Below are 24,276 nucleotides of genomic sequence, written 5' to 3' on the forward strand. Positions count from 1 at the left end.
ACATTTGGTGTAACATTTAGTATTTTACTGCAATACACTTAATCTTGAATTCAGACTGATGTCTTGCGTTTCTGAGACCATAGCTAATGATTACGAGATTGCTATCCTCATCCTCACTTGGTTTCATTAAACATGGGGGGCACGGGTGTCCCAGTCGTCTAAGGCGCCGCGATTCGCTGTGCAGAGTTGCCTCCCTTGTAAACCCATGTTCTTCGCGACGGAATTGTAGATGGATTGTCTGACTTACTCGGGAAACGTATGTGCGTATCTACACTTTCTTCCCTGTAATTATTGTGGATTTCTTCGAAGTACCGATGCCCTGATACATTTTATCATGAAATGGCTGCGTATAAACCTATTTGGATCTGAACTGTTAAGTCAATTACTCTACACTTGGCGCTTTGGCGAGTAATCAACCATTATTTTTTTAAGATTAAGAGAATTACATTTGTCTCGCCAGATATATCTGACGTTATTATATTTAATATTCCACGACGTATCCCTATTGCCTTTTACGTACGCTTCGTCTCTCACTCTTTCTCTTAGTTGTATCGGGGGCACGGGTGGCCCAGTCGTCTAAGGCGGCGCGATTCGCTGTGCAGAGTTGCGTCCCTTAGGCACGCCTGAAACCTATGATTTTGGGTTCGAATCCCGGTTCGCCCCGATTATGTTTCTAGGTTTGTCAGCACCATACCCGTGCTCGTGGGTTTCACCGAAGTGGTAAAACGTCTGAGACCTGCATCACTTCGGGCTTACCTCCCACATTAAGCTGACACACCGCGATATAACTGGAATACTGTTATAAGCGGCGTTAAACCAAAACTCACTCACCCAATTGGTGTGTATGCACATTCTAAGGGACATAAAGAATTCACAAATGACACGGGTCATGGCCGACGATGAATCAAGTGGACTGAGGCGGTGAAGATGGTTTTAAAACGGCTTATTCACTGCAAAAGATATGAATAGCATAATTAATTAATGTTAAGTCGAGGAGCAAGGTCTCTTCTCGACTGTGGCGTGACAAAAAGTCTTAGAATATTCAAATATTTAGCACATGATGATATCAGCATATATTACCTAAATACAGTATATTAACATGGTTACTTTGAATAGAATTGGTAAACACAATATTCGAACGATGTTAAAAAGTAACATTTTTAATAATATCTTATGTAATTATAAAATATATACATGGTAGAAATGGAACATAATCATCCCTTTCACTCACAATCTTACTTACGGGATGGTGCTTTAACTTAGTTTTTGAATTAGTAATCTCCTGCAACTCGATGCCTTTTGACTGAGAAGGATATTCAAAATTGAGTACTTTTATGATTTAGACTCTTCGATCGCGTTACCTATTCTATTGATTAGCTTACCATAAAGAAAGCAGATAGGTAAGGGAATATGTACCCGTTAAAGATATAGGCAGCATCAATTAGGAGATAAGCCTACTGAGTTTTGAAATTTGATGTAGTCCCACTGTAGAATATACGTAGATCAACATCTTATATGTATTTGTAACAGAGCGCCTTTGCGTGAGGAGTCAAATGTATAAAACACTTTGCGATGCGTACCTGCACAGGCTTTAAAGGTCCGCTATCTTAGAACATTTCGAAAAAGAGCCACAGGTATGTTATAAATGTAACAAACATTACTAAACTGCAACATTAAAATACACACAGTCTTGACTAGTTCCAAATAAGGGTTCAAAACACATAGTTTTTCAAAAAGTAGTTGACAAAAACCCTCCAAACTGAGTCCAAAGATATATATTTTAACTTTACGGCACCGGTTGTGCAGTGGATGGGATGAGGCAGAACTTGACCTACATCGCGGTCACTCGTCCCTACTGTCGGTGGCTGTCAATGTTGTTGACAGTCTTCGTGCCTCTGACAAGTTACACGAAGCCAGATGACAACCCCGATCTATGATGTGTCTCAACATCAACCTGTAGATTTACTGGGAATGACTCTGCTGGCACAATGTGCTTGCCAATGGAACTGGAATATGACTGCATAGCCGTGTTTTTAGGCTGCAGACGATCCGGCATTGACTCGAGGGAATCTTCATGTGACCCCTCACTTGTCAGTGTCAAGAATTCACAGTTTTGACTGCATTCGATGCCTGCATGTGAAAGAAGTGTGGCAGTTGTGGCTCTGTCACAGTGGTCCGTGTATGTTTTGTTTAATAGTGCATGTTCTGAAATGGTTGGTTGTTGGTTGGTTTGTTGTTTAACGCCGCCGCCAAATTTTTCAGTCGTCGAACAACGGCTTCGACACTGAAGGGGCATAAATGAATACAGCTGCTGCAATCCCCAGTTGCAGATGTTCTTCTAATAGTGATGTCACGATTCATCCAAGCACGGGTTTTCAAGCACCTTGTGCCCAGGACTGCATGCCTTGGTCCGTTCATCATGAAATGGAGGTCATATTGCGGTAACCAAATCATTGTGTACCGGGATATTTCAATCTTTACTTGTTGGATGATTTCTGATGTCACTAAAACTTGATACTTAGCAAACTTTGAGTAGAAAATACATCCTGCAACACAGCCAACTATACACATTTATGACATGAAGATACTGTGTAGTTTACAGTTGGTTGGTTTGTTGTTTTACGCCGCACTCAGCAATATTCCAGTTTTATGAGGGCGGTCTGTAAATAATCGAGTCTGGTACCAGACAATCCAGTGATTGATATCATGAGCATCGATCCACGCAATTGGGATCGATGACATGCATCAACCAAGTCAGCGAGTCTGACCTCCCGATCCCGTTAGTCGCCTTTTACGACAAGCATAGTCGCCTTTTACGACAAGCATGGGTTGCTGAAGACCTATTCTACCCCGGATCTTCACGGGTCTGTTCTGAAATGAATTTTGAAATTGAAATGAGTTTTATAAGCTATTCTGATCAAGTGCCTGTCCTGTGACTGCAGTTATGTTGGGACAACTGTTAATGAGTTTCCAAGTCTTTAGAAGGGAGCAGTGCTTTCTGATGGACATTCAAATCTCCTCCGTTAACCACGTTGATGGTTGATGGAGATGGCAATGAATATCGATCACAAAAAGGTTTGTAAACATGTTGTCATGAATAAAGTTTTTTAAAACGATTTTTGATCGTGTTATATACTTTACTTTCATTACCATTTGTTTCATTGAGGACATTACCTGTTTACCACCGAACACGTCCCGAAGAGTTCCATATTGGTTATCATTTGTATGCCTACGTTAACTCTTGTAATCTCATCATCGAAGCAGTCAGGTTACAATCTTGGATGTCAAAATCGTCGCCAAAAAATCCGATATCATACGTACCGTATTTCTTCTATAGGACACTTGGGGGTCTATTATTTTCGTGAGAGCCGTTGACCCGTCGTGTATTTGAGGCCTGGGCTGTGTTAGAGACCCAGCGTCTTATAGAGGAAATATCGATACGGTATACAGTTCTTATCGGTGATCGATCGGCAGCCATTTTTATGGATTGATATGTAGGCTACCGATGTATCCATACGCACGATTTTCGGTGTGAAATGGCTTAATATGTTTAAAAGAGGTTTCTGTTGCAAATAGGAAACCTTTTTAACCAATCAGAATCAGGTATTTCTTCAGCGTCATGGTAGAATATTATTTGATGTTCAGTCGAGGGAGCAAGAAGGTCTCTCCTCGGCTGTCACACCCCAGTTATGCGCACGAGATGCTGCTGGTGAGACAACCAGGAGTGAGTGAGTGAGTGAGTCTGGTTTAACGCCGCGTTTAACATTATTCCAGTCATATCGCGGCGTGTCAGCTTAATGTGGGAGGAAACCCTGAAGTGATGCAGGTCTCAGACGTTTACCACTTCGGTGAAACCCACGAGCACGGGTATGGTGCTGACAAACCTAGAAACATAATCGGGGCGAACCGGGATTCGAACCCAAAATCATAGGTTTCAGGCGTGCCTAAGGGACGCAACTCTGCACAGCGAATCGCGGCGCCTTAGACGACTGGGCCACCCGTGCCCCCGAGACAACTAAGAGAAAGAGAGAGACGAAGCGTACGTAAAAGGCAATAGGGATACGTCGTGGAATATTAAATATAATAACGTCAGATATATCTGGCGAGACAAATTAACTTCTCTTAATCATAAAAAAAATAATGGTTGATTACTCGCCTCAGCGCCAAGTGTAGAGTAATTGACTTAACAGTTCAGGTCCAAATAGGTTTATACGCAGCCATTTCATGATGAAATGTATCTGGGCATCGGTACTTTGAAGAAATCCACAATAATTACAGGGAAGATAGTGTAGATACGCAGATACGTTGCCCGAGTAATTCAGACAATCCATCTACAATTCCGTCGCGAACGAACATGGGTTTATAACTGATCGACAAAGCGAAGATGGTGTGTGAGTGAGTGAGTTTAGTTTAACTCCAGTGTTTTAGTATCATGGCGTGTCAACTTGATGTCTTTTGAAAGCCTGAAATCACCACTTTGGTTTGTTTGTAAGTTTGTTTGGTGTTTAATGCCGCCATCAGCAATATTCCAGCTATGTGATGGCGGTCTGTAAATAATCGAGTCTGGGCCAGACAATCGAGTGACTGAAATCATGAGCATCGATCCACAAAATTAGGATACAAAGACATGCATCAACCAAGTCCGCGAGCCTGAACATAGAATCCCGTTAGTCGCCTCTTACAAGAAGTATGATAAGAATATCCAAATCCGCTGCGTTGGGTTCCAATAAACATTATGACAGTTCTTCATCATTTGCTGATGAGAATGTTTAAGGACAACAACAATGAAGACTTCTTATTGTGGTTTCATTTTCTCTCACGTTAATAAGTTTGAATGTCTTTAAGCATGGATGATACAAAAGCACGGCCATTGTTCACACAGGACACTTAGTCTGACGTTTCAAGTTATTAAAAAGTAATTATAGTCCACTAGTGTCTTTGGTTTAATGAGTAAAACACTTGGACCGATAGTTTAAACATTTAGGGATTTAGGTGCAGGATCCAACCCAGCCAGTTTGCCTAAACGTTTGCAGCTTTATTATAAAAGCACATCCTGGCTCCTGTCTAAATGATCAGGAGGAGTGAGTGAGTGATTGAGTTGGGTTTAACGCCGCTTTTAACAGTATTCCAGTCATATCGCGGCGTGTCAGCTTAATGTGTGAGGAAAGCCCGAAGTGATGCAGGTCTCAGACGTTTACCACTTCGGTGAAACCCACGAGCACGGGTACGATGCTGACAAACCTAGAAACATAATTGGGGCGAACCAAGATTCGAACCCACAATCATAGGTTTCTGGCGTGCCCAAGGGACGCAACTCTGCACAGCGAATCGCGGCGCCTTAGACGACTGGGCCACCCGTGCCCCCTGATCAGGAGGACATGTTGTGAGTTGCGCAGAAGGCCTCCATATGTTCACCAGGGCCCACTTGCACAAAGCGATCTTAGAGCTAAGACGATCGTAAGCCTATGTTAAAGTATGGGAGTTACGATCATCTTAACGCTAAGATCGCTTTGTGCAAGTGGGTTGTTATGGCCAAACACAGATGCGAGTTCTGTCGAGTCACCGAAGTTTCTTCACTGTGCTATGAGCCTGAATTCTAGCAGTTCAATATCTGGAAATGTGTTTGCATTGCATGCAAATCCAGTAATTTGCCCTGAGTACCACCAGACGTTCCCAGCAGAAACATGTGTCATGAACCAGTTTGACTGTATCACGTGCCACAGTGAACCTGACACATGTCAAGTACATACTTAAAAACAATTTGAGATACTCGGAAATATCTGAAATTTTCCCAAACTGTTAGATATCATTTTCTAATAATAGTTGTATGATAATAATGAACGAATTGGGTACAACCGGCAGTAAAGAATGACGGTAGATCTTCAAGGACGGAATTGATAAAATTGGAAATTTCAAAGCTGGCGATTTTGACCAGTTCTGCGTGATACCGCCAAGATTTGTCAAACATTCATTCACTCAACGAGGCAGACTGCGCACGAGTCACCCGATGGCTGTTTGATTGGGGCTGACCCACTGCTCTTGCAGATGATGGGGAGACGTGTGCGTCAACATCATAAGCCACCGACCACAAGTGTATATGATAAGCAGAATCAATCAGATTGACAGAAATAATGGTCTCCACAGATAAATCGACCTTCCGTGAAAGTGTCAAAATCAGTAATTACACCCTACGAATGTGTATGTCGCTACCGCGTGAGGCACATACAAACAATAGGATATGTTTTGGTGTTAAGCTTTACAGACATAGACGTTCTTGGATGTTTGTCGTCAACACTTAACTTCTAGTACCTGGTATTAACATTAATATTTCATGACCCTCTTCTTTTGTAAGAGTAGTACTACATATATCGTTACAGCTGTCACAACGCTATGATAGTCTCAAACTCACGTTATATAATCATGAAGGTTTAGACATTAACATAAACAATAGTAATTCAGCATTATGTCTAGGTGTGGTCTAAAGATACCATTGGCTCTAGTTTTGAATTGGGACGTTTCTTTGATTGACAACCTTACATATCGTATTTTATTAGAACATAGTAATTAAGTAACAACAGTGAACACGATGACTGATGCCTTCAATCGTGCTTAGATTGTCTTTCCTGGTTTCGAATCTTAGATTATGAGTATGATAACAAAATGAGTACAACATGTGTATCCAAACTGTTGAATTAATACCATTTTCGTTACAAGATTAGAATTCTTTGTAGAACAAACCTGAAAAATAAAACAAAATATAAGTCACGTGTCATATTTAAAGCAGATTATTGAATGTTTTGAATATCATATTTATTTGAACAAGATCAGATAGAGATACAAAAGAAATTGTGATGATCACTAACGAACAGAACTGCACCATCGACCCAGGTATAAACATCACAAGGCTACCGTACAACCCCTACTTTCGGAAATGCTGGAAACTTCTCATTCTAGATATTCCAAGGAAACACCAGGCCATTCTGAACGTGCATATTAAGCAAGCATGTAAGTCATTATGCAAAATTGTAGAGAAATTGCACACCAATCACAATATGGTTTAAGTCAGAGGAATTTATTCCAATCTGATGATTCATATTCTCATAATTTCTCCCTTACTTAATATCTATTGTCAGCTTCCATGGAATCAAGCTTCTGGGAATAACATTTAGTACAAAGTATCATGAACTTAGAGTGAGTATGGTTTTACGCCGCTCTTAGCAATATTCCAGCAATATCACGGCGGGGGACACCAGAAATGGGCTTCACACATTGTACCCATGTCGGGAATCGAATCCGGGTCTTCCTCGGGACGAGCGAACACTTTAACCACTAGGCTACCCGACCGCCCCTCATGAACTTAGAAATTACAGAAATCTTAATTATATATGATTGTATTATAGTTATAGAAACACTTTTTGTGTCTCTATGGAATGAAATAGTATATTCTTACCCGCGATACATGCTGTGGTGAAACATGCAATATTCCCTGCTATCATTGCTCGCAGAACTAGTGAAGACAGATCCTTCTTCCGAGAAGGAGCGAGCGCCGATAGCCCACCCAGGAGGATGCCCATGGAGCCAAAGTTTGAAAACCCGCATAATGCATACGTTGATATCACCTCTGAGCGTTCCTGGAAGTCAAGACACACCACGAAGCCTTAGACAACATGCGTGTTACAGTCACTCCGAAAATATGTATAATGAGTAAGTTTGGTGTTTAATACCGCTTTTCACATTCTTCCAGTTATATCATTGCGTGTCAGCTTAATGTGGGAGGAAAGCCCGAAGTGATGCAGGCCTCAGACGTTTACCCACGAGCACGGGTATGGTGCTAACAAACCTAGAAACATAATCCGGGCGAACCCGGATTCGAACCCACAATCATAGGTTTCTGGCGTGCCCAAGGGACGCAACTCTGCACAGCGATTCGCGGCGCCTTAAATGACTGGGCCACCCATGGCCCCATATGTATAATGACGCCACCTTTAAGAGTGTTTGTTTGCTTGTTTGTTGTTTAACGCCGCACTCAACAATATTCCAAGCATATGACGGCGATCTGTAAATAATCCAGTCTGGACCAGACAATCCAATGATTAACATCATGAACATCGATCCATGCCGCTGTATATCTTAATTATAACATGATGGTTTCAACAGCATATGCGGGGGAAAAGAAGAATTAGTAAAAGTAAAAATTAACCTTTTTACAAGCACTAACCTCCATGAATCCTCTCTTAAGCGTCATATTCCATTGAGTAAGAACAGCAGCTTGGCCATCCCAGTACCACTTATCCTCGTAGCCGTAGTTCTGTGTGTAGTTAAGGAACGTCTGTCTGTTTTGCAGCAGTTCCTGAAGAGATTTGTAGGCTATGAACTCGTTCGTGAAGGTCTTCACGCCAACCAGCTCAGCCACGCGGCGACAGTCAGATGGCTGTGTACCCATGAACAAGGCCACTGGGTACAGCAGATAGGAGCAAATTAACTGAAAGAAGAAGACAATGTCATGAATGTAGCAATGCATCAGGGTTAGATTTGGTCATGCTTGCCTTAAAATGCGACCATGCTTGTCGTAAGATGCGACTAACGGGATCGGGTGGTCAGGCTCGCTGACTTGGTTGAACAAGGCAATTGGATACAACATTTAGGAACATATAAACTGAAAGAAGAAGACAAAAGCATTGCAATCGCAATGGGGAACATTACAAAGCATGTCAGTCATAGATATTGCAATTTGCTTTGCAGTGTAACTTCTCTTAGATTTCATGCCAGGGCCCGTTGGTCGTTGGTTGGAACTCCACATGCTCCCTGAGTTTGCATTATATAAGAACATGCCCTGCATCATTGTTGAGCTCTTTTCCTAAATTAATCTGACACTCTTGCACAAAACGAATCCTGATAAACATTTACTGCAAGTACATACATTCACGTGGCCATGATGCAGATTTGATTAAGGTTCTTGTTTGATTGAATGCTTTATAATTTGTTCAGGGACAGGCCACCGTCCATTACTATTTCATAACAAATGTTACACATTTGTACCTCAGTTCTGTACCCACTTACCACACGATCAAAAGAGAGATTCGTTCATATCTCCCGCTATCCTTGCACGCTTACCATTGTCAATACATAATCATATTTCCAAGAAAATGATATGAACCAATACCAACTCGTCTGATACATTTGCAAAGTGTCGTAGACCATTTTGGAAAAGATCCAACAAGAAGAAAAAACAGCCAAATTTGAAAATGTTGCTATTCCAAAGCAACAGAGGAAAAATGAAACAAATTCCGAAAAATGTTTAGAAACGAACCCTCTTCTCAGAGCAAAATAAGAAAAAAGTAAGAGACATTACACTGTAAAAAATTACTTCTTTATGTCTGTTTTAAAACTTGGTAACACACTCAACAATGATCAATGATGTTTACAAAATGTCATCTATAAAGGTTTCTTAGAAATTGGCAGTATTCAAACTCAATCAAAAATGTTTATCCTTTGATGATGCATGCAAAATGTAATCCTTGTGTCATAGCGGTTTCCACAACAATCTGTTCCATTTGGGGATCGCAGAGGATCAACAGGCGTATCCCTTTATTATGTATGCTTTATCACTGTCATGCTTGTATCCAGTCCTATTCTTTTGGGTACAGGGGGCACGGGTGGCCCAGTCGTCCAAGGCGCCGCGATTCGCTATGCAGAGTTGCGTCCCTTGGGCACGCCAGAAACCTATGACTGTGGGTTCGAATGCCGGTTCGCCCCGATTATGTTTCTAGGTTTGTCAGCACCATACCCGTGCTCGTGGGTTTCACCGAAGTGGTAAACGTCTGAGACCTGCATCACTTCGGGCTTTCCTCCCACATTAAGCTGACACGCCGTGATATAACTGTAACTCTGGGAATTTATATGAATTTCTGATGTGGAGTTTCGAACTCAAACATCATATACTCTTCAAAATAAGAAACGCAGAGCCAGATTTGTGTGAGGTAGGAAAATAAATTTATATAGGAACCGTACAACCGCCAAAATGTTGTGGAGAGAACACTTGCTGATTGTAGTCATCTCAGTTATCGGTACATAGGAAAAGTCCAAGGTGAAGGTCAGTGTGGTAGGAGAATTTCCTTGATGTATCGTTGAGCCGTAAGATATGGACCAAACCTGTCCTGCCATGATGAGAGATAGCCGCCTGCATCATAACGCTACCCCCACCAAACCTGTCCACTTTCTGTACGCAGTTTCCGGCGCAACGTTCTCCCGGGCGTCTGTAGACCCGTGCTCGTCCATCCCCTCGACGGAAGAGAAATCTTGATTCGTCGCTGAATCAGACATCAGTCCATCGCATTTGGAGCCATACCTGTGTTGACGACACCAATGCAGTCGTTGTTGACGATGTTGTCGATTCAATATGACGCGTCGAGCAGGACGTCTTGCTCGTAGACCTGCTGCTTTTAAACGGTTTCGTACGGTCTGGTCGGAGACTGCGCAGTCCGGGTATTAGGGACACGGTTGAGGTGGCTGTGGTCGTCCGTCCACGGAGGTGGCGCAGTGGGATGTAGCGATCTTGGGCGGGGGTGACGTTGTTTATTTACAATTCTGTTAATCTTGGCAAGTTGTTGAACTGTCACTTTTCGATCGACACAGATGCCAGGCAACCAAAAACCCTGCACTTTAATGCCATTCATAGTGCAATACGTGCAGCTCCATGTCAATTTTGTTGATGCACTAGGTACGTTTTTCCGAATCGTACATATTTCCCGACTAATGGTTTGTATGACCTTGTGATCAGTTTGATCCGGGAAATTTGTCACTGACGCTATAAGACATTAAACCTCTTCATTTGGCACCTCTTGGTCCGCTAATTGTGCATCTATGGCCAAAAATATACGTATTGCGTTTCATTTTTTGAAGAGTATATGTATGTATATTTGTCATCATCAGGGATCCTGTGCAGCATGTTCAAAGATTAAACAAGAGCCATAACTCAATAAAGTATAACATTTCGATCAACATATTTATCCATTAACGATGTATGCAAACTGTCACCCTCGTATGGTAAAGGTTTCCTCTTGTCCAAAATAACAAAGTCTTTTACTCTGTAAACTATTTAGCTCCCAATTCTGAGTTTTGAACTCTACCAACTTTTGTATCCCTTGATCCCAAAATATCATAATTAAATCCATAGCTGTTTCCGAAAAGCCGTTTTCCTGCTCGACTTCACGACCAGGGAGTAGCTTTTTTTACAAAATACAGTGCTCACAAAGGTAAAGGCACCAAATATTTAAAAAAACCAAAATATCAAGTTCAACGTTCACTAGCATATCAAGGAACCTCCTGTGCTTTGTGAATGCAAGCAGTACGTTTTATGCAAAAACATGAAAAAAAACAGTGAATGACATTACTTCTTTGCCTTTTCGCTATTTGGTAGTGATTCATAAACACATACCAGTTGGAATAGTACAATGGACTGAGATTATGAATAGTTTAAAATCAATTTTGTGAACAAGCTCCCTTATAAATTACTTAACTATGTTGTCCTACCTCAAATGTGAAGCCTTCGACGCCTACACGGTCCCCAAACCAGTTTAGTGTGGCATTGACGAAGGAAAGTAGAGAGAGAAAAGCAATGAGGTTGACAACGATGTTGGCGATGAGGCTGATGGACGTTGATGCACCCTCGGAGGCCGCCTCAATCAGGTTGCGTTCCTTCCTGTGACATTAAAAGACTAAATTATGCCATTAACAAAATGTTTCAACCTCTAGAAGCGTAGGATTGTTATATACAGACTTTGATCCATTACGATATTCAAGATAAAACTTTCACATGTATATTCTAAAAATGCGCTTTGGGCAGGAAGGTAGGCACTCCAGTCTTTACAGTTGCACCGATATTTGTATTCAAGTCTTAGATGAGACTTTGGGTAATTGGCTACGGGTATCTTGAGAAAGGTATATTTGTTGTGGAGGTTTACGTGTCTTGTACACGAATAGGGTCAGTCATATATGTTGTTTGTTACGAACATTTGTTTTCAAGTTTAAAGATGCTCATCATCTTCATCTCCATGGCTAGAATTTCGGTAAACCTCACTAACCCCTATATCCATTCCCGTGGTTCTTGCGATCGCAAATTACCCGACCTGAATTTTTAAATTTTACCGACCAAATCCATCGCTGACATAAGGGAAATGGTAAGGGAGGTATCTCGTATTACCTACAAACCAAAGCCAAGGACAGTTATCATGGACATGAAGACGTCCTTTCCATCAAAATATTTTTGAGGGTTGCGTTTGCGTGTCAGTCAGTGAACAAGATAAGCCTCCTATTGACAACAATGACAATGGCCAGCATTTTTCATCCTCTATATCTCCAGGCCTCGCATTTTGGCAAACCCACACTAAACCCTGGATCAATTCCCGTGGTTCTCAAGGGATGTCCTGTCAAGGCCGATGGCTGTTGGGCAAACCCACTATTCTTCCTTTTACTGATTTATGATGTTAATGTGGACTACTAGTAGACAACAAACACTATACACCCACCCTTTCATCGTTTTCCCATAGTCGTGTGACGATGCGGTGGTCACTTCAGTCTCTGGACACATCAGTTTAGAGATGGCCAAAGCCGCTGGTGCGGACATTATTGACGCTGACAGTAAATGATTGGCAGGAACCTGAAGAAAGAATTAAATCGGAAGTGAGAGTATGTGTAGATTATTAGGCATATGTAACAACTGTTTGAACGTACTGCGACGAGCTTCTATATTCGACTTAGTTTCAGTGGATTGTCGTGTTCGTTAACACGTAAGTATCAGTTGATGACACTGAACTATTCTTTCCCGCAGGGAGTATTAAGGATGGATCTTTCTAGAATACCAATAATATATCTCTGAAATGTAAACTATGCAATGTGTGCGATAAAATCGACCGTTCTCTTAATCACTCCTATCTAAATTCTTCTAATTTCTATAAATGTATCATAATTATCCTATCGCATAGCATCAAAAACTCCAAAATTTAAACCCGTAAACCAGTAATAACAGATTAATCATATTGTTACTTTTTGGGGAGGTTGCCTTTCATAGGAGAGAGAATATGTTTCCTCAAAACCAGTAACATATTCATACATGATTTATTGGTAAAGTAACAGTTTTAGCGAATGTATTTTACATAAATTGAAAAATAATTTAGGGTGCATTAAGCGTTTGTACGTAGTTACCACAAATGGTTGTACGTTTTTCAAAGCATGGCACATATGCTTTTATATAAATTTATTCTGGACAAACTTTATTTACAATAATAATTATCAGTAGGGATGTGATATGTTGTCTTACCCCAAACCCGATATAAGCTCCAAACAAGCCTCCTGCAATTGTAGCGAATCCTCCTGTCATCACTGCGTGGAGCTCGGAAACTGTCATTGTCTCCAAAAATGGCTTGATCAAAAGTGGCGCTTCAGCCTGAAAAACAATAATCCATAAGCAGGTAAAAGCTTGCTCTTATCAGCTGGTTCAGCTGAGTCCCCGGTAGACACGTTTTGTAATGACCTCATGATCATACATAAAAACGGTATCCAGCGGGGACAAGCGTACATGTAGTTGTTTATTAATTACTCATTTAAACGTTATAGATTATCGAAATTCGACACTGAAAAAAGACGTGGTTGGTACATGGGTGTCAAAATTTCACCAGATAGGATAAATGGCCATCTACAAATATTTTATCATTGCTAATTTAGATAATTGTCCCCCTATGTGGCACTTCTGGAACAAATCCAGCGAGAGAAAATCAGGGACAAGTCATTCTTTTTTTTATAACGACAACTGTTCTCCACTCGTATGCCTTCTTCTAATGGCTGGTGGGGGGCACGGGTGGCCCAGTCGTCTAAGGCGCCGCGATTCGCTGTGCAGAGTTGCGTCCCTTGGGCACGCCAGAAACCTATGATTGTGGGTTCGAATCCCGGTTCGCCCCATTTATGTTTCTAGGTTTGTCAGCACCATACCCGTGCTCGTGGCTTTCACCGAAGTGGTAAACGTCTGAAACCTGCATCACTTCGGGCTTTCCTCCCACATTAAGCTGACACGCCGCGATATGACTGGAATACTGTTATAAGCGGCGTTAAACCCAACTCACTCACTCACTCACTCACTCATTCACTCACTCATTCTAAATGCTGGTACAGACATTTATGTATAAGGCGTCATTGGGATCCCCGAATCCCGCGTACAAAACGAGAATTGACAGCCTCATTATATGATATAATGTATGATCAATTTATGATGAAACAGTTGACACGGTTCACTTACTGGTAAATGACAAGGCTCGACTTGATCATACTGTTCACCCTGATTTAATGTAGAGTGTAACAGTCTATAGCTTTGGACCGGACCGTTAATTTTAATTCCCCAGGCCTGCCCCCCAGTGAGAATAAACCGGAACACAACATGCCCAATGAATTCCATAAGCTGAATCTTTTTGGCAGTTCTGCGGACTGGTCCACAAATGAGACGGTTCTATATGCAATTGCTCAGTCATCCGATGACTCAGCCGGGGACTCCTCAATTCTAGTATTTATTTTCTCTTCTATCTTGATGTTTCTTTTTCGTGAACGTATTTCTGTTTTGCAGATTGGTTTTAGCTGGTTTGAGGGAAAATTGCTTTATAGCTTATGTGCTTTGTATTATAATATCCGACGTCAAATAAAGCTTCTTGTATCTTGTATTTATACACACAAACATCCCCAAGTTAGAATCATCTTAATTCAGCTGAATCTCTAGCTTCCAACATGGTTTTGATTACCTGGGGGAATAATCGAGTCATGCCATGTTGGCTATGTGATTTCATACGAGTCAGCAGATGGTTCATCAAAAGGTTCTAAACCTTACTAACTTTCAACTATGGGCCATAACAAAGTGAACTAGTCAATGTAGTACATTGTTTGAGTAGTTCATTGCAAGTGTATTTGGTTTGTTGAGGCCGTTTGTACATTAGTGACAGCCAGTTGAAAATGGTAGGAGCCCAAATGGACACAGAAATAGAAAAGAACGAGTACCAAGCAGTTTTTTTCAAGAAAAGTAATCTCCATATATGACCGCATGTCACAAGAGTATAGGGTAAGTGCCCGAGCTATTCAACTAATAAACATTGGGCACTTAGGTTTAAGGCTGGGACAACAAGCCTTGATAATGACCCTATGTCTGGACGTCCCTCAACTTCCATCAAAGAAGATTCAATCAAGGAGATAGAAAACTTATACTGTCAGATAGAAGTATTACAATTGCTGACCCGTGAAGATCCGGCGTAGAAAAGATCTTTAGCAACCCATTCTTGCCGTAAAAGGCCTATACAGTAAACTACGGTTATAGCGAACACGCTTATAACGAACTGACGGATATAAGAACTTACTTTTTTGGACCCGACTATTTGCTGTAGTTATGCTGTATATATGCTTATAACGAACTACGGTTATAACGAACTAAAATTAGTAGTCTCTTTGAGTTCGTTATAACCGTACTTTACTGTAATAGGTCTTCAGAAACCTACGCTTGCCATAAAAGGCGACCGTGCTTGTCGTAAGAGGCGACTAACGGGATCGGGTGGTCAGACTCGCTGACTTAGTTGATGCATGTCTTCGTATTCCAATTGCGTGGATGGATGCTCATATATCTGGAATATTATCGCCGAGTGTGGCGTTAAACAACAAATAAACAAACAAACAAAATTACCATTGCTGAACTTGAGTAGGACACTGGTCTAAGCCATGGATCCATTGAAACTATTATTCATGAAATGTAAAGACGAATAAGATATCTGCTCGTTGGGCGCCAAAGTTTCTAAATTCTGATCTTTAGGAAAAAAGAACTGACATTGCCAGAGAACATTTAGAGCTAATTGAGGAAGATTTCGTCAAATTCAAAAAGAGATTAGTAACGGGTGATGAAACACGGGTCTATCGCTATGATGCCGAGTCAAAACGTCAATCCATGGAATGGTACCATTCCACTTCTCCTGCACCAAAGAAATTCAAGTCTTCCAAATCAGTGAAGAACTATTTCATGGCAATGCCTCTTTTCACACCTCTCGACTTGCAAAGACTGCTGTGCGACAATGTGGGTTCGAAAAGCCTCCTAACCCTCCATACTCGCCAGCCCTGGCACCAAGTGGTTTCCACCTGTTTTCTAAACTGAAACAACGCCTTCGTGAACAGCGCTATGATGGCAATGATGACCTCAAAGCTGCCGTGAATGGGTTTCTCATTGTGGCTTCACAACACTTCTTCCTGGAATTGAAGAGCTTCACTATCGATATGAGAAGTGTATTAAACATCAACAGGGGGATTAAATTGAAAAATATAAATAAACACTTTCACAATTGTTGTTTTTTGTTTGTTAGGCTTAGAACTTTATGACCAGACCTCGTTTATCATTTGTTCATTTTCGGAGCAGGAAGGATTCACTACAGGAGATTGAGGTCGACAGTTATAACGACTGTCCATTTGGTCCAAGGAGCGCTACACCCATTTACATCACAACGTTCAATACGTGGAGGTGGTAGTGAATGGTTAGACGATCTCTCGACATAATACTTTGTTTGTTAGTGATGCCCTGAACTTCTTCAATCCCATGATACTTCCGCTACTACAATACGAAAGTGGGAGTCGTATACTCTTTTTCAAAAGTTATGCGGTAGATGGCAAAACGCACAAACTTCAAGTAAAATATGTCAGCAATACAGTTTTGAGATGCATGGTTGTTTTTTAAAACAATAGTTTCTATCGGGAGTAGAGTAGATGTAACAATACAGCTGCACAGTGGTTACCGACGCCACCCTTCCAGTAGTGAGTGAGTGAGTGTGTATGGTTTTACGCCGCTTTTGGCAATATTCCAGCAATATCACGGCGGGGGACACCAGAAATGGGCTTCACACATTGTACACATGTCGGGAATCGAACCCGGGTCTTCGGCGTGACGAGCGAACGCTTTAACTACTAGGCTACCCGACCGCCCCCCTTCAAGTAACCAACTGATGCCAACATAATCGCGTCCTTACAGGTTATGTATTGTTATTAAACGGGTTGTAGGGTGAGTTATAAAATACCAAGAGAAAATGTCATGTGAAAACTGGAACAAATATGCTACAAATTACACCTGGTGAAAGAAAACATACTGGGTGGACTGTTCCTGTTGGTAGCGTGGTATCATTCTAATTTTCCGACATCTGTATTTTAGGAATGAGTAAGTGAGTTGGGTTTAACGCCGCTTTTAACAGTAGTACAATTATATCGCGGCGTGTCAGCTTAATGTGGGAGGAAAGCCAGAAGTGATGCAGATCTCAGACGTTTACCACTTCGGTGAAAGCCACGAGCACGGGTGCTGACAAACCTACAATTATTATCAGGGCGAACCGGGATTCGGATTCACAATCAAAGGTTTTGGGCGTGCCCCAATATTTTAGGAAAACATTAGAACCATGCTGTTGAAAAGGACACTTCTAGAGAATGTAGAAAACGCCGTAAAATACTGTTGAAATATGCTTTTCCAGATCTCGAGAGGGTCCTTTAAAGCAAAGATGTAGAGAACAGGAATGGACTACCATGCCAATAAAAATGTTTGCTGCAGCATTCAGCGACTCCGCTGGTGTTGTCCCGAGGCAAAATGACAGGAAGCGTCCAGGGACACGAACCACCGCTTGCATGACACCCAGGTAATACATGGTGGAGATGAAGGCGCTGAAGAAAGTGACCACAGCCATAATCTGAAAACAGATGATGTTTGGAAACAATTGATTCTGCTTTATCATTTGTAGTTGTTCATAATGTTCAAATAAACAATATTCTGTCCAATTTGATAAAATGTGTTTGTTTGTTTGTTTGTTGTTTAACGCCGCACAAAGCAATTATCCACCTTAATGACGACTGTCTGTAAATAATCGAATCTGGAACAGAAAGTCCAGTGATTGACATCATGGGCATCGATCACCGATCTACTTGGGATACGATGAGATGCATCAACCATGTCAGCAAGCCGGAGCCAACCGATCCCTTCGGGTGCCTCCTATGACAAGGATGAGTTGCTGAAGACCAATTCTAACCCGAATCGTCACGGGTGGTTGAACTATAAGAAGATCAATACGAATGTTGTTTCAAAGTCCATGTACGCCGGTCCATACATGTACATGTTGAATGAAGACAGTTATTACAGGCTCTCTTTAATGTGATAATTCGTCTTCTTGAAACTGGGGTGCATGTACAAACGGTTCATATATGACAAAGATATGGATTATTTGGAGTATTTTCAAAATACCTACAGCAAATGCAAAGACATAAGCCTCAGTATTATCAAAGACGAACTTAGATGCAACATCAGTGTGGGCCAGGAACTCGGTCACTCGATCACCAAGCCACTTGAACCCATCGTATCCCCACTGTCTCCGCAGGATGATGGCAGCAAAGAAAAACTGGAGAGCCAGTCCCCAGAAAACCGGGTGCCAGTCGACCTGAAAACAGTATTGCAGAGAACCAATCTCATCGAAGACATAGGTCTTACACTCTGAGTTCATTAAGACTTCGAGGGCACCGGTGGCCCACTCGTTTAAGGCGCCTCGATTCGCGGTGCAGAGTTGCGTCCCTTGGGCACGCCAGAAACCTATGGTTGTGGGTTCGAATCCCGGTTCACCCCAATTATGTTTCTAGTCCCTTGGGCACACCAGAGACTTATGGGTTTGTCAGCAACGTACCCGTGCTCGTGGGTTTCACGTAAGTGGTAAACGTCTGAGACCTGCATCACTTCGGGCTTTCCTCCCACATTAAGCTGACACGTCGTGATATAACTGTAATATTGTCAAAACCTAACTCACTCACTCACTCATTTAGAATTCAACATGCACCACTTTCCATACTGGATGAGTTGCGCTACCCACCTTTCCGGGGTTAGTGGAGGAGATGAAACACAAGATGATGAAGGCAGCGAGACCTGCGAGGGATATCAGGTTGTCAGGTGTGGGGATGGCCACCTCATTCACCAGGATCGCGATCATTGCTACCAGACATAACACGTACATCACCCTGAAACATGGTAACGTGTTAAATAGACATGATAATCACCAACCACACTTCTACATCCATAGTACCACTGCAAACATTATAACAATACATTGTAATATTTTTACATTACTTATATAATTATCATGGAACAGTTGATTGGAACAATAGACGTCACTGAAGAATCTCCCTACAACACTTATGCATTGAATAGGAACCCGTGAACATACAGATTAGAATGGTTCTTCAGCAACCCACGCTTGTCGTAAGAACAGAACAGAACAGAAGTTTAAGAGGGGGTCAGTCTCGCTGACTTGTTTCATGCATGCCATTGTATCTTAAATGCATGGATTGGTGGTCACAATATCAATTAATTAACTGGTCCAGGCTCGACTTGTATACAGACGCCCACCAGGTATTCGGAATATTGCTGAGTGCGGCGTTGAAATCAAACAAACAAACAACCACCCTCACCCCTACCCCTCCCCACATCAGCGAGCATGACCATCCGTTCCCTTTAGACGCCTATATATTAGGACAAGAATGATGGTTTGCGGAAAACCAATTCTAACCCGGATTCTTCACGGGCCTAAGGAATATGAGAGCAATAATGATAGTAGTTATTCTACTAATCTATTCCATAAGCCCAAAGTAATTGTTTATTAGTTTTGCTGTTTTGCTATCTCGAAGGCCTTACCATCTCAAAATTTTCATTCTGATAGCAACGTCAGTGTTACTGAACAAGCATCCACATGCTTCAAACGGGGCCTTGATGGAGTCCCACACCAGATTCATCACGATGAGAAACACACCAAATATGGTTCCTACTAAAAGTCTGATGGAACCTTCATCTCCAAATTGCCAGTGCATAGCATAGCCAAAATAGGCCACGTATAACAGAAATGCAACAATAGCAATGCTTTTCCATATCCATGTGGTGTGTTCCTTGTGAAAAGCTATGACTTTACTTTGTGCTGATGTTATGCCAATTTGACAACAATTCATATCTTCATCCTTCTGGTTTTCGGGATCATATTCAGGGCTGTTATTTCTATGACTCATTCCAAAAGTTGGTGTCTGAAGAATAAAAAAAGAATACTCATATGAACAAGATAACTGGGAATACGAATACTAGTTGGTTTTTTTATAGGGTTGTGGAATTCAAGAGGTGATGTCTGGCTGATGTTAGGCTTCTGAAAGTGTCCAAATTCAACAGTTTGAACTACCTAATGGAAAACGTTATGATTACATGAATATGATCACTTGTACCCTTGGTAGCAACGAAAAAACTGTAGATTGTATATTCTGACCCGTTTGTCGGTTTATTAATATGTATGAGGTTTTAAAGCCAAGGTATGACGAAACCGTTGAATTGTGCTATGCATTACAAAATGTATTCAGCCTCAAATATCCCTGAGTCGCAGGTGCAGATGAATAGGTAACACCATGTTACTAGATCAGAATACATGTTACAACGGGACATATGACTCGGACACAGATACGAGCTGGTGTGGGTGGTCGTTGTTTGGGGAATGAATAGTTTGTTCATAAATTGCCCAAATTATTCCCAGTGTTCTATTATGTTGGAGTTGGTGGTTTAAATGAAGTTTGCATCATGGAAAATACCTAAAGTTAAATTATTTGTGTTGATAAATAAAAAAAAAAATAAAAAAAATAAATAAATAAATAACACCAAACGGATTATGGATGCCCCATACAACAATGAGGTTACAGTTGAATTGAGAGTACAGTTATAATATAGCGGTGACCCGGATGTCTCTTTGAGGAAAACAGATTGACACATATGATATATATGTAGCACTGTCTTTACCTCTGTCATTCTATTGCAGAAAGGTTTGTTCAAACAAACAAAAACATGACTAATTCAATGCTTATACATTCACTAGTTGGATTCCACCTTACGTTTGTAAAGCGTATGACTTATTTCTTGTTGTGTAAATATAAAATGTCAACGCCAGAGAATAACCTATCTCCATCATCCGACGAAACAGACTCCATTGTGCAAAAGGCAAAATAGTGGTGTGAATTACATTACATGTATGGATCATTGAAAATATGTGAAAGCACCTTACATTTGCAGGACTGTCAGTACTTGGTGTTGCATGGGTTGGGTTGTCTTGACCTTCCTCCGTACCGTCTGCTGCCTGATGGCTGATCTGGGTCGGCCCAGCATTCATTCCGACAAAAGGGTGTCTCTCTGATCACTGCGTCAGAAAACAGGTCAACTGTGTGAATAAGCCTATTCTCCGTAACGGAGCTGTCTGCACGTATATGTGTGTGTAGTTGCTATGTATACATACGGCCCATATTATGTAAATCATCAACGTCGAGCAAACTCTATAGCCAATTGTGCCTTGCACAGTCTATTTCGTTCTCATTCGCATGAGACCTACATGGTGATACCTGTTTCTACTAGAAAACCCCCCAGAAAAAACATCACATTCAGCGTCATTCAATTCCACTGATATCAACACGTATGTCAGTACCCCCGTCAGATCCAACGACCCCGTGTTGCCTGGTACGTTTAACCTGTTAGATGCCATTGCCGCAGACAAACAACCCACTACCATCTACCCGATATACCAACCACATCAAACAACCTTCAACAGTTTTGTACGAGAGCCATGAACAGATAATACTTCTGATAGAAAAAAATACCTTTCACAAACAAATCTCAGCCACAAACGGAGACGATTGTACGATTCGGATTATATCATGAGCATGTGCTTATGACTCACTAACAGTGTTGAACCAGATGTTCGTGAAAAGCTGGGCGTATCCTGTCCCACCGGTGGCACAAACACATGCAAAGGCAAGTCAATTATTCACCTTAAAGAACACGGGAAGATATGGTACAAGTTGAAATAGGGAATGGCATCAGACATCGTTTTTGTCACTGATGCGTCAAATTTGGATATGTCCTCCACATGTCTACCATACGACTTTTTGAAAGTTTTACTCAGGCCTTGAACATTGTAACTTTGATCAAACTTCTGAACAAGAGTCGTATGACGCTCTTTGAAAGCTTGGTAGAAAGATCATGTTTGATGGTACCTCAAAGGAGCTGCAGGAATATTGTTCGACATAAAGGAACTATTGGAAAGTTGAAGTCCTCCCTCTTGCCATAGTCTTGTGGAGCTCATTTGTCACTCTGAATCTTTATGCACAGATGTAAATATGAAACAGATGAAACTGTCTCCCTGGTCTTCGTTATTTCTAGTTCATGATCAGGTGAGTAATTATGATTCATGTGCATAAAGAAACGGATGAGCAAGAAGGGGAGGGCAATTGGTTCCTTTTGGGCTGCCTACTTCTTGCCTAAATGTCTTGACTCTCATAGACATTACGTAGCTATTATCAATGTGGAACTCCAGCATTTGACATATTGGGGGCGGTCGGGTAGCCTAGTGGTTAAAGCATTCGCTCGTCACGCCGAAGACCGGGTTCGATATCCGACATGGGTACAATGTGTGAAGCCAATTTCTGGAGTCCCCCACCGTGATAATGCTGGAATATTGCTAAAAAAAAGGCGGCGTAAAACTATACTCACTCACTCAATTTGACACATTGTTTTCGCAGTAAACTTCAGATGGCATTTGCATTCATTTTTGACAAATTGACCTGAACATCTGAAAATAGATTTGTAACCATGTTTTATAATTAACAAAAGCCTCAGGTATCAAGGATTGACGTTTTTTCTTTAATTTGTCATGTGAAATAGTGGTGTATAAAGTTTAAAATTCAAATGATTTGACAGAATTGAGCCTGTTTGGTTTCTGAGATTGTGAAAAATCAAGCAAATCCTTGGAGTTTTCGAGAATCCACGTAGTATTCATTCCACTTGTCACAAATACTTTCTGTGAACATGAAGAAAGTCCTTCCTTGATTATATCAAGGATTATGGTTAATCTTTGAGACAGGGATTTGGTGGTACATTTAATTTGTTGGACCCAGCAATATATCTTCCTTTGTATTTATATGGAGCTTAGGAATCCAGTACAAAAGAGGAATGGACGTGTCTTCGGGTTTTAGAGTCAATTCAAAAGTTGATAGCACTGATGTATGGTTTGGGCAGATTTCTTCCTCAGTGATCATACTGGCCTTATGTGTGGCATTACTTGATATGTCACATCTTCAAATGTTCTTTGATCAAACGATTAATGTAGAGATGCTTACATATAATGGTTATGTTATTTGAGACCTTGTCAGTGGGAAGAACTACAAACTTTTCATGAAAGGCAGCCATACATTGGATGACAGCTGGATGGGACAAAATGGGTTTTCCTTTTCCTCTTTTTCAATTTATGCATTTATCAACATCACGCACTGACGTAACCCACTCTGAAAGACATTCAACACGTTCCGCTTCTCTTTTGGTCCATTTATTGGCTTATGCTTCGAGTGAAGGCATAATTATTTTAAGGTTGTGATCCCAATCGGAAGGAGATTGCTCACGATATTTTGGCAGGGGCACGGATGGCCCAGTCATCCAAGGCGCCGCGAATCCCGGTTCGCCATGATTATGTTTCTAAGCTTGTCAGCACCATAACCGTTCTCGTGGTTTTTTGCCGAAGTGGTAAACGTCTGAAAAACTGCATCACTTCGAGCTTTCCTCCCACATTAAGCTGACACGCCGTATTATAACTGGAATACTGTTAAAAGCGGCGTTAAACCCAACTCACTCACTCACTCACGATATTTTGGTCCGTATTTGACCAACTATTTGAATAACTGTCCAACAGATTTTCAACTACTGTCTACACCGACAAGTGGATCTCGATCTCCATGTCTCAACCACGCAAACTACCATACACTCTGCTCCGGAAAATGAGCCAAAGAGTGAGTGAGTGAGGTTTTACGCCGCTTTTAGCAATATTCCAGCAATATCACGGCGGGGGAAACCAGAAATGGGCTTCACACATTGTACCCTTGTCGGGAATCGAACCCAATGACGAGCGAACGCTTTAACCACTAGGCTACCCGACCGCCCCCGAAAATGAGCCAAAGAGAATCATAAAACATTCTCAGCATGTCTGTAGTTCTCTCTTCATTGAAATGACACATTCATTAAACTGACACTTGGCTTACCTTACAGATAACGAATTTGTCCGCGTTCTTTGTCCTTGTAGTTGACATCTCAAGGTTTACTCTCCTCGACAGAGGTCGGCTTACTCTGCTCACAGAGCTGGACTCCTCTCGTAGCAGAGATTTATTAGTTTATTTGCACTGTCC

General features: G+C 41.5%; 1 protein-coding gene across 1 annotated transcript; it reads right to left on the reverse strand.

Moving 5' to 3' along the window:
- Nucleotides 1–5,243: 5,243 nt before the first annotated feature.
- Nucleotides 5,244–24,276, reverse strand: LOC124144338 (solute carrier family 28 member 3-like). The gene is made up of 12 exons (XM_046513699.2): nt 24,133–24,276; nt 21,117–21,248; nt 19,721–20,100; nt 18,903–19,047; nt 18,291–18,479; nt 17,577–17,738; nt 13,319–13,444; nt 12,528–12,658; nt 11,533–11,701; nt 8,219–8,482; nt 7,451–7,631; nt 5,244–6,738 (listed from the first exon to the last, which is right to left on the reverse strand). The coding sequence occupies exons 2-12, from the start codon at nt 21,219–21,221 to the stop codon at nt 6,716–6,718; spliced, it is 1,875 nt and encodes a 624-aa protein (XP_046369655.2). The 5' UTR covers nt 21,222–21,248; nt 24,133–24,276; the 3' UTR covers nt 5,244–6,715.

Source organism: Haliotis rufescens, unplaced genomic scaffold, assembly GCF_023055435.1.
Source record: "Haliotis rufescens isolate VD_foot unplaced genomic scaffold, xgHalRufe1.0.p SCAF_37, whole genome shotgun sequence".
Taxonomy (NCBI): Eukaryota; Metazoa; Mollusca; class Gastropoda; order Lepetellida; family Haliotidae; genus Haliotis; species Haliotis rufescens.

What these genes read in the sequence shown, in the direction of transcription:
- LOC124144338 (XM_046513699.2), bottom strand. Translation starts at nt 21,221, where the DNA reads ATGAATGCTGGGCCGACCCAGATCAGCCATCAGGCAGCAGACGGTACG. An exon ending in AGAATGAAAATTTTGAGATG is followed by an intron (nt 19,048 to 19,720) that starts GTAAGGCCTTCG and finishes ACCATGTTTCAG; the next exon opens with GGTGATGTACGTGTTATGTC. An exon ending in TTAAGAGAGGATTCATGGAG is followed by an intron (nt 7,632 to 8,218) that starts GTTAGTGCTTGT and finishes CTTGACTTCCAG; the next exon opens with GAACGCTCAGAGGTGATATC.